Source organism: Balaenoptera borealis (genome assembly GCF_965194805.1).
Source record: "Balaenoptera borealis genome assembly, chromosome: 1".
Classification (NCBI taxonomy): Eukaryota; Metazoa; Chordata; class Mammalia; order Artiodactyla; family Balaenopteridae; genus Balaenoptera; species Balaenoptera borealis.
Genome location: NC_138860.1, coordinates 41,722,046 through 41,733,756, shown reverse-complemented (window position 1 = coordinate 41,733,756; position 11,711 = coordinate 41,722,046). Strand labels below are relative to the sequence as shown.

General features: G+C 42.5%; 1 protein-coding gene across 2 annotated transcripts in view; it reads right to left on the bottom strand.

Moving 5' to 3' along the window:
- Positions 1-2,450: 2,450 nt before the first annotated feature.
- The window catches only part of VASH2 (vasohibin 2), a gene marked incomplete at its 5' end in the record, with an annotated part of 35,835 nt that continues 26,574 nt past the window's right edge, over positions 2,451-11,711 (bottom strand). For both annotated transcript variants that reach the window (XM_082400454.1, XM_082400455.1), the window contains one exon: positions 2,451-5,311. In XM_082400454.1, coding sequence (XP_082256580.1) covers positions 5,239-5,311 — 73 coding nt within the window. In that variant the 3' untranslated portion in view covers positions 2,451-5,238. The remainder of the gene's footprint in view (positions 5,312-11,711) is intronic.

Here is an 11,711-nt window from a genome sequence, read left to right as displayed (position 1 = left end):
TTACTATCCTGAGCCATGTAATATGCCTGCATTTTATTGGGGAAATATAGGTCACCATAACTAGTAGGATGAAGGGCTTTACACAAGCCCGCTTTCCATCCTGTCATAGACCATTGCAGGATACCTAGGAGAGGCAGAGATTGGGGTTATGCCTTGTGTTTCCCTAGTAATTTTTTTTTTTCTATTCAGTTTCAAGAAAAGATCCCTGGATTGGGAAAGATATTTTATTTTACTTAACTAATCCTGTAGAAATTTATTTTATTAGGAAACTTATATTTGGAACAAAGTGGCAGCTATAAGGTTATTTTTATTTTGCCTTAGAAATAAGAGGAAGCCAGCAAAACTCTAGAGAGATATCAACTTGGAGACCTAATGCTTGTAAGTAGTAACTTTAACTGTTTTGTTTTGTTGTGGTTTAACTGTTGGGGTTTTGTTTCTAAAATGTTTTATCATGATGCAGCAGTGTGAGATGATGCTGATTTTTTTTATAAAGTGGTGAAGAGCAGGCCTAAAAAATCCTGTAGTTGGCTCTGTGTGTTTGAATCAAAAATTTTTAAATGTAAGTGAAAATTTCCTCTTTTTTAGACATTGGGATCAAAGAATTATGTACATTTTTACTAAGTAGTAATTTTATATTATACTGAATTATACAAGTTTTTACAGTGGGTTTTCTTAATAGAATACTTCATCTTAAATTGGAAAGCAGCAGCTACTTTATAGTCTTGGGCTTTAAATGTTTTCCTACTAAAGTATTTACTACAATTTTTAAAAAATAAACCAGATAAATACCCCCAAAAGGCATGTGGGTTACAAGGATTTGCCTAGTAAAAATTATAGCGATAAGCAAGTACTTTTAACTGTTTATATCTCACTTTCTCTTACAGTAGTAACTATAGTTCTAGGATTTTTCATTTCATAGTAACAGTTTTCAGAAAATTGTATGTTCTAATTAGCAGATATTGTCATCATTAAATAATAACAGCACATAGTATATTTATCCCCTTTTAGTATTGGGGAAAGAAAAATGAAGATTCATTGATTACTACTTTGTGTTGTGTGAATTTATTAACTAACTTTATATATAGGTATTGTTGATAAACATCCCTGAAAACCTCTATGAAAACTTAATTTTTTGTATCCTGATTAATATATTGTGATTTTAGGCCCTTTTCATGCGCTTCACTTCAATAGAGTTAATCCATAAAATTGCTTTCTACTTTAGCTTATAGAATGAAGTATTATTTTGTGTACAGGAGGCCAAAGGGTCCATGTAACATCATAGCTTTTTAAAGCTCCACTAGGGACTTCTCTGGTAGTGCAGTGGTTAAGAATCCACTTGCCAATGCAGGGGACATGGGTTCAGTCCCTGGTCCGGAAAGATCCCACATGCTGCGGAGCACCTAGGCCCATGTGCCACAACTACTGAGCGTGCGAGCCACAACTACTGAAGCCTGTGCGCCTAGAGCCCGTGCTCCTCAACGAGAAGCCACTGCAATGAGAAGCCTGCGCACTGCAACGAAGAGTAGCCCCCACTTGCTGCAACTAGAGACAGCCTGTGCGCAGCAACGAAGACCCAGTGCAGCCAAAAATAAAATAAATTAAAAAAAAAAAAGCTCCACTAAAATTAACGTCCATTTGTCTTTACTTTTTTTGGTCAGAAGAGTTAATAACTCTGTTGGATCCTTGTATTTATCTGCCAAAATTAAATTAAATTTGGTTAACTGCTGAAACCAAATCTCCCAGTCTCAAGCACTATGCTGTCCAGGTGTGTGTGTGTGTGTGTGTGTGTGTGTGGTTTTTTGTTTTTGTTTTTTTTTTTAGTTCCCTGACCAGGGATTGAACCCTGACTAGGGATTGAACCTGGGCCATGGCAGTGAAAGCACTGAGTCCTAACCCCTGGACCTCCAGGGAATTCCCTATGCTATTTAAGTTTTAAATAGAAAGGGATATTTTGTGGAGTAATGAAATTTTGGCTTTACTGTAGCTTTTGCTATCAGTATGTGTGTTTGAAATCATCTTTTTTGGAATTTAGCAGCTGTCTGCTTTTAACCCTTTGCTTTCATAAAAAAACTAAGATCCAGAGTTCAAGGGGTTGGAGAAACATTCACGTCAAGTCATTTGCACTTTTTCCCTACGAGTTACCTAATAAATTATTGTACTAATACATCTGTGCCTGAAGATTTTGTGGTAGATGTACTAAGCTGTGTAACTGACTTGTTGCCTCTTCTAAACTGTTTCATTACCCTTTTCAGCCTTTATTACTTAGGGTGATACCAAAATATAAGTGAATTAAGATACACCAAAATAGAGTGATGTTTAACACAGAGTCTGAAAATTGTGGACGACAACAAGGGTGAGAGAGTGATAAATTAGTTTACTAGGACAAGTATGTAATAAGAGGAATAAGAAAAAAAATCACACCATTTATATTTTTAGAAGGAAAACAATCCTTGAGTTTCCAGGATGGTTTTATTAAAGTCCCATGCTGTGTATAAACATACAAGTGATGAGAAAAACATTAACTTGAAACATGCACTTATCTGGCATTCTCTAAAATACCATTATACAAGTTTTCATTTACTTAGAAAAATACCCACTAAAACAATCACAGTTTTTCTTAAAAGATTTTAAAAAAATGTGTCGGCCAGAACAAAGTCCAAAGAATAAACAAGATTCTGAATTGCATGTCAAAAAATCTGTACAAGGTTGTACATAAAACTATAGCTTACAAAAGCCTCGGGTATAGTAAGAATACTGAATTAAGATTTCCAAAGTTCTATTTACCAATATCTATTAATAAAATCCTTATGAAATAATTGACTTAGAAAAAGTGAAATGCTCATGATTTCAGAGTGTATAGAAAATACTAAATATCACTTTCTGAAATAAAGTGTACTCAAAACAGCACAACATGTAGTCTAGAATCAAAATTTCTGTCATTCATTTAAACTTTGCATGTATTGCCATAATGGCTTAAGCATAAAATTTCTCTTGCATTAATAACTTTAAAAACTAGATTTCAGATCACTTCATAGTTTTGTTTTTTATCTTTTGAATTATAGCCAGTTTTAAAATCAGTTCTAGGGGGTAAATCATGTCTTTTTTTTTTTTCTTGCCTTATCAATTAAATTACTTCACTAGAATGTAGGAGTTTGGTGCCTTTCTCATATCTTTTAGAAATTAACATACTCTATAGGCAATAAAAATAGAATAACAACAACCAAGAACATTTTAATTTTCATGTTTCTGTGACTAACTCTTGCTTTGGGGAAATGAATCTTAAAATCAAGAAATGAGTGTGGAATAAATCAGGTTACTAATTGAATCATCAAGCCAGTTGGCAGTTTTAAGGCTTATACATCAGCATATTAGAAACAGGTTGTATTCCTATTCCTTTCCCCTTTTCTGTGGGAAACAAGAGGCTATGCAACTACTGGCATTCCATATTTTAGATTGGACAGTACTTAATACTTGGAAAATCCTATTCCAAGCTCTTAGAATGATTGCAATGTTATAAGTAGTCTACTTATTGGATATAATATTTTCAGATTGATAAACAGATGATGGTATTTCATCTAGAGAGAGAGCTAAGTCAGTATTGTTTTAGAATGAGAATGAAATGATTCACTGGCGACTGCAAACATCTAAATACATGTGGCCATGAGGCTGCAAATGGGTTCATCTTGTGAAGATTAAAGATAACTCATTTTAAACTCTGCTAACTGATAGTACTATTCTTGAGGAAAGTGGTTAAGTTCCGAATGTTTAACTTAGGCTGTATTTTAATCTAATTGAGATGTACACTTCAGTCAAAGAAAACCAGAGGGGGAAGCACTGAGACTGAAATAACACTTTTGTTGACTAGCAGACTTCACTTAAATATGCCTTTTGGTCTCATGAGTTGGCATGGTTGATCAAACAAATGAAACGTAAGCTGTACTCTTGATAACATAGAGACTTGGTATGCTGTTAGAGTTATTCTGTGTGGTCTGCAGCCAGAAGTTACACTGTAACTACCATATGCAGGCCGGATATTCATACTGTGCTCTGTGGACTAAATCACACTGTAAGGTGTAACACTGTACCTGAAGACTTTTCCATTAAAAAAAAAGGTTCTGCTTCTCTAATTCATTGTATTTTCCAATACCAGTTCCTAAGCATCATGAAGTAGTACCTAAAAGCAAGGTACTGGAAAATAATCACATCGTGTTGTATTTGGTCTTAATATAAGACATCAGAACACATCTCTAACAACAGTGGGTCCTTCAGAATCGAGGCCTGACTTAGAGTTTCGAAATCAGGTGAAATGGGATCAGCAAGGTTAGCTGGTTCTCAAGACCTACTGATCTACTCCTGGCCTGTGCCTTTCTGAGTGTGTTACTGTCAGAGGTAATTGCAATACTGCTAAATTTGTGTAACAGTTCATGACCCTGTGTGCTTTTTGCTGGACTCTGCAAAGTTTAAATGTTAGTGACAGAACATAGACTAGCTTCTGAACGTGCTTTTCTTGTTTTGTTTTGAAAGAACAAAAACTGTTGTCAGTGAATGCTTTAAGAAAGATTTAAGAAAGAAGTAACTCCAAGGTCCTGAAAGTGGTTTCCCGTATTGCCAGAAGAATTTCAGTGCTTTTTTAGTAAAACACTTGCATATAATACCTTAAATTTCATCGCATGTGTGCACCAGGAAAAAAATTCCAAACCTTGTGGAGATCCCCATGGAAAATATTGGGGAAACAATAAAATAGAATATAAAAAAACAAAACACCATTAAATTTGCATATCTGATGTCAAGATGCTGAGGTAATATTGACTGCTTAAAAAAAAAAACACCAATCTTTGCCGCTGTTATTGCTGAAAAAGATATTAATACTGATTGAGTTACCTTACTATATCAAAAGTGGGAGAGAGGGTTTCATGAACATTTACTACTGCTGTTTAAAACAAAAGAATGTAGGTAAATGGGAAAATATAAAACTACAGTTATGGTCTTATCCTTTCTATCTGGAGTGAGGGAGACAGTCTGACCCCAGTGGGGTTTATTACTTAGCCTTTTCGTGGTTGTCCCTTCGTGAATTTTTTTAAAGTAAATTGTTACCACCCACTCAGAGTCTATTCCAAGTGAACCCTTACAAATAAAATTCACAAGTTCTTAATAAATAGTTGCAGTTCCTCCTGAAGATGCTGGGTAAAGTGCAGACAGAAGCACCATAGAAGCCCTGTTGCCGGCTGTACGGCTGGCCTAAATTCGTATTTGATAGCCCACTTCATTCAGAGTGCTGAGATCAGCCACCTTCTTTTCAGGCAGTGCAGGCCTAAGGGTAAAAGACGGTAGGCGAGAGGGGAAGGGATACAGAAAGATCATTTAGTATTGTCAGGGACCTCTACCCTTTTGGTATTTGCCCCCCCCCCTTACACACACACACCAGCCTTAGCTCCCAACTCCACCTCTTGTTTCTGAAGTCCACCTTTATAGGTTTTAAGGAACCTTTTAATAGGCTTTCAATGTAGAGTTCAAAAAAAAATTTACAGGTTGCTGAATGAGTTTGTTCAACTTTAAGCCTGAATTTGGTCACACTGTAACTTCTGAAACCTAGTTTCTGTAAACCTTGCAAGTGTCTAAAAAAGTCTGACTACAGTAGAACTGAACATCTGAACCAAATTCTCCTAGAAACCTTGGCCGCCTCGTGTTGGTGCCCTGGGGAAGCCCAGCACCTACAAAATGTCTCAGGTGACTCAGGTTCTTGTGGAGATTCTCAGTCACTATTGCAGGATTGAGGGTATAAAATCAGGATGAATCTTTTAGAATTCATCTGTAAAAGCAGGTCAATGTGGAAAATCATTCAGTGGCAAATCACCTCTCTTCCCTAAATACATTTTCTCAAGCACTTTCCAATATGACAGTACACCCAAGCATTTATAGGAAGTCGTAAGAAAGTACTTCAAGGTGGGGAAAGAAATCATTCAGTAGCACATCATCTGTCTTCATTAAAGATACTTCCTAGGTGACTTCCCAGTATAAAATCATACCTAAGTGTTCTCATGATTTATCTCACAATTTTTTCCATTTTTAAAATGAGCCTCCTCCTCACCTTCTCTGGTAAGACATAACCCAGATTGTAAACCAGTATGTCTGAGTTCTAATCGAAAAGTTTCATGTTTTTACAAGAAGATCAAAGACATTTTTAGGTTACACTTGAACCTTGTCTTAAGTGTTAAAAAAAGAAGAGAGAGACCAAAATGAAAATATAATTGTTTAAAAGTTTCTTGGTTTATACCTTTGAAAGATTTCCTAGCAGTAAATTTGTTTTTCCCCTGGCATGAATGTGGTCCAACTCATTTAGTGTTGCTAGAACGAGAAATCAACAGCTAGCTTCTACATAGGGTGCTGCTCGATACAGGACACCAGGCTTAGTTTCGGCAACAAATTCTACCACCCCTCACATTCTCATTCTCATTCTCTCTCTCCTTGGCCCTCCTTCTCCCCTCTTTCCTCCCTCTCTCCCTTCCTTTCTTGTTTTCAGAGATGTCCCATTTCTGAATAGTCATTAACAGTCTATGATCATTCCCTCTGAAACTAGATTATCCAAAGTGGTCCAGAAACCTTCCCTGACCTGCTACTTGGCACTACTAAAATAACTTGTAACCTTTCTTGTCTCCGTTGCACGGGGCTTACTTCTCAGCTGGACCACGTGCCCTGCTTTATTGGTCAGGAATCATGCCTCTCATTCCTTTGTGTATCTTCTCATGGTGCCCAGGATACACAGATGATGCTGATAAATATGGTCGACTGTGGGTAGAAATCCCAATACTTCCTTGCCCTACACCCCTCATTGTATCAAAGAGCCTAAGGCTTCTGACCTTCAGGGCAATGGTGTCCTCCAGCGCATACATGCCCTAGAGATTAGCCATTCCCTATAAACAGAGCCACTGCCTCAGGCCTGGTAGAGTGGCTCCCACGGACCACTGCAAGAGCCATTCTTGAGTTGACGGCTAAAGGGAGCACGCTTTTGCTTGAGGATTCAAACTTAAACTTATATTTCTGCCCTAGTCCTTGGCCAACTAATGTGGGGAGAACTAGGGTTTTTGCAGACAAGCCAGGTTCACAGTCCGTATGTATCAATATCTTGTTCATTTTGTCATAAAGCCTGAAAGAAGTTTGTTTTGTCTCCTTGCCTGGCGTGGTGCTGTCTTTACAAATAGCTAATATGGGACTTTCTCCCTCAAGTGGACTCCCCTTAAGTTAGCATCAGCCTAAGGCAAATGTGCTTAGAAAGGTAAATTACTCCCCCCTCCGCAGTGTGCCCCACTTTTAGAAAATTCAGTAGTCAGAAATCCACTGGCCGGGCTTCCCTGGTGGCGCAGTGGTTAAGAATCCGCCTGCGAATGCGGGGGACCACGGGTTCGAGCCCTGGTCCGGGAAGATCCCGTATGCTGCGGAGCAGCTAAGCCCATGCGCCACAACTGCTGAGTCTGCGCTCTAGAGCCCACGAGCCACAACTACTGAGCCCACGTGCTGCAACTACTGAAGCCCACACGCCTAGAGCCCATGCTCCGCAACAAGAGAAGCCAGTGCAGTGAGAAGCCTGCGCACTGCAATGAAGAGTAGCCCCCGCTCGCCGCAACTAGAGAAAAGTCCACGCGCAGCAACAAAGACCCAATGCAGCCAAAAATAAATAAAATAAATTAAAAAAAAAAATCCACTGGCCAAAGGATAAGCTTGAAGTACCCATGTGCATTCCTTGCTTTAGAAAAGGATTCAGTAGGGATCATTTCCTATAGCAATTGAAATAATTTTCCACCATGGCAGCTCTTTAGACCTCCCATTGCCTCTGAAAGTTTAGCAATCCCTTGTGCTTAACAAGAGAATCCCTTGCTCCATGGTCCTTGCAGCACCTACCAATTAGCTCACCCCAGTTTCCGAACCTTTCTCGCACATGCTTTCTTCCTGGCCTGGCATCTTCCTCAACAGTAAGTCACACCTCTCCTCCTTCTAAGATTCTAAAGGTGCTGCCCTTCATATATGAGAATGATGCTAGTAAGACCCTAGCTTCGTATCATTTCTCAGGTGTTGGGATAAATCTGCACTGACCTATTTTCTCTCCCTCGGTCCTCTGACCAACAGCATCTGCTAGAAAGTCAGTGGCAGGACAGGTGACAGGGTAGGTCAAGGAGAGAACAAACCCCACCCACTCAGCCCTGTAACGAGGGATTCCCTGGGGTCACTGCAGCGACAGGCCACAGGCACAAACCACACGCTTGCCACCTCCTCAGAAGCCACTTTTTGGCCACTCTCCTGGCTTCCTCGTTTTGGAGCCCCTCAGCCCTGAGGAACAGAATTTTCATATTTTTTGAACTTTCTGTGCCCTGAAAATTTCTCCCTTTACCTTTCCCATGTTCTGCTCTCAGCACCCTTGAAAACACATGCGCTTTAATGAGGGGCTCTTATGGGAATTCCCTGGCATCCCAGGGGTTAGGACTCAGCACTCTCACTGCCAGGGGCCCGGGTTCGATCCCTGGTCAGGGAACTAAGATCCCATGAGCCGTGCGGTGTGACCAAAAATAAATAAATAAATAAATAATTTGGGGCTCTTTGGCCTCCTTTTTCTAAACCTTTCCTTATCACTTCCACCAGTTCCCCGCGCCTTCCAGGTGCTGAGAAATCACCGTTATAAACAGCTTTTATTTATTAGGCACTTACTCTGTGCCAGGCATTGTTCTAAGCAGTTTACATGGGTGAATTCATTCTCACCATAATGTTATGGCGCTGATAGCCTTACGACCCATTTTACAAAGAAAGAAAGGGAGGCACTAAAAGTTAGGAAGCTTGCTCAAAGCAAAGTCGTGTGGTTAGCAAGTGGTGGAAACCAGAGTTCTTCCCCAGGATCTAGAGCCCATGCGCTTGACCAAGATGCAAACTGGCCCCCATCCTCCCGCTCCCCACACAAAGTATCCTCCCAAGCATCTGAAGATGACATCAGGCCACTCCTGCCTCTGCACCTTGGCTTTTGGAATGCCTCCCACATGTCTTCTTGTCATCCTTTCAAGAACCAACCCAGAAGCCACTTCTCCCCTGCAGTATTTTCTGACTTCCTCTCCCCACAGCACACTGCTCCTTGCTCTGTATGCGCTGGTGTTTCCTCTTGTACATCTGCTAAAGAATCTCGAAGGTTCATAATCCTTGTGCCTGCCTCAGAGACTGCAAACAACTTCAGAGCGGGGATCAAGTAAATTCATCTGTGAATCCCCACTGTTGCACCTGTACCTCTCGATAAATTTTGGTCTAGTTCTGACTAACGTGTAAACGGCTGATAGGACTTCATTCTGTTACGTTTGTCATGGGATATTTTTATTTTAACAAAGTCCTAAGCCAGGAATTCAAGCCACCGTGACACCATTTGAAGAATTAACAAGTAGGAAGAATTTTTTTTTTCTGTGTAAGAGAGGCTTTACCTTATCTCCGAAAGCTATTTGGGGAACCTGCCTACTTGTACAGCTGAATGTGGTTCTGCAACGACAGACAGCTTGGGGGCTTCCAATGGAAAGGGACTAAGCTGTCTCCTTCCTCTGTATCTCCACCCCTCCCACCTTCCCCCAAGAGCCCAGAACCCAGAAGAGGAAAAAAAAAAAGGTTAACACTGGCAGAAAATGAGTTAAACTGAGATTCCTGGTGACCTATCCGTAAGGTGAAACCCTTTTCTTTCTCAGCAACACTGGCTACAATTTCCTGGCCTGGCGAAGGGCAGAAGTGGGTTATCACAGCATGGCACCTGCCCGTGGACCTAGCCAGAAATACTGTTCAGTCCTTGCCAGCTCGTCTCAGGGCCAGAGCTGGGGGAGCTATTGTGTGTGGAGAGGCCTCTTCCAAGTGCTCCCCTGGCTATAATTAGAATATTGCAAGGGGGTTTATTTTTAAGAAACACAAGCACCAGGATGATGATTCAGCCGGGTCTGCGCTTGCCCAGAACCTCGCATCAGATCCAGGGTTATTATTTTAGAACAATATATTTCTCCAAACCCCTCCCCAGTCCAAACAAGGAAAAGAAATCAAAGATTCTCCTTTGGAAAGCTCTCGGGCACCTTCTATTTTAGGGGAAGCGGGGTAGGGACTTCAGGTTTCCTTTGATGCACTTTGTGGATGGAAAAGGGGGCACTCCTCTCCGAGCACAAATGGAAAATCCCAGCCTCACCTGTATCCAGGGTGAACCAGGGTGACGGCTGGATGGCCTGGTCCCAGGTCCACCCTCAGCCCCACCCTCAGGCCTGCATCCCAGGAGTCAGCCGCAGCGGAGCTATGCAGAGGGGGAGGTGGGCGGCGGAGGACAGGGCAACTGTTCCACGGAGAAGGTATTCTGTGAGACGTGCCACTGCTATTCACCACACCCCCTCGTGTTCGCTAACTACACCTTGACAGTTCGGGGAGAGTGAACCATCTACAGGTGGCACATCGTGTCTTTCACAAACCCTGAGGCAGCCTCAGGGAGGAGGAAGAGCTCGGCTAAATTGGATGTTGGTGTTGAAGCCGCAAGAAGCATCAGAACCAGAAAGTGATGGCACCATGCTGGGGACAGAAGCGGGGACAACATCATATCCTGGGGCTGAACAACGAGTTGGCGTGTAGTCTGTGTGACACTGGCTCTCGGGAAAGAGGCAGTAAGTGGAGGAAAAGCCTACAGGGTTTTCCCTAAAACCACGCAGTGCCCTTTCTGTCGCTCTGACTAAGGGCTGTGTCTGGGGCATCTCCTCTCCTCACGTCTCAACTCCCCAGCCCCCAAGCCGTCACTGGGCAGGATGGGTCAGAGGGCCTGAGTGGCAGCCAGACAGCAGGGCTCCTGAAACTTGCTTGCTACTTATTCATTCACAACAATTTATTAAGCAGCACTTTGTGCCAAGCACCTTGCAAGTCTCGGGGTTACCAAGACAAACGGCAGCTCAGTGGAGCCAGAATCCGTTCCCCTTTCTTCCAGTGGAAATTTACCTCTTGCTTCTCCCCTACGAGTGTGAGATACTGATTCAGGGACAGGGCTCAGCTCTGTCCAGTTCAGGGCCGCCTGATGGGGACGCACAGACCATCAGTCAGGCTGCTCACGCTTCTTGCTCCTGTTTCCCCTGAGGTCACAACCCCTCAGGGTGCGGGGTGCATGTGCCCGTGTTCACACGCACCGTCCCCACACACCACACGCTCGCAAGGACCAGTTTAGCTGTGATCCTTGTGGTCTCTGGATTTGAGAAAGGGATATATGGTAAAGGAGCAATGTTAATCTCTCGGTCCTCAGTGCTAAGGGTGTGGAATGGACTAAATCAGGGATGGTGTTGGCCCAGCATTCACAAGTTCAGGGAGACCCCAGGCCCTCCTCTCTGGTCTAGTCTGGCAGCAGTCAGGTCAGGCCAGGCCCTGATTTAGGACTCATGGCCTATGTGGGTACGCCTCAGGGACGAACACTGGGATGGCGGGGTGGTTCCCTCCCACCTGTCACCTTCATTCAAAGCCAGTCCTGCGCCTCGCTCACATTCCTTACTTCCCAGGACCGCAGGCACCACTGCTGGCAGCTGACAGGGCAGACAGCTGAGGCTGCTATGTGAACAGACAGGCTTGAGCCAAGAGAGACGTGGCTCTGAAGAGATCCTCCAGCCCTCTGCCCTTTCTTTCAAGCCCTCCCCAGGCAGGAGCTCTGGCCAGAGACCAAGAGCCATCTTGGCTCACTCTGCCAGAGG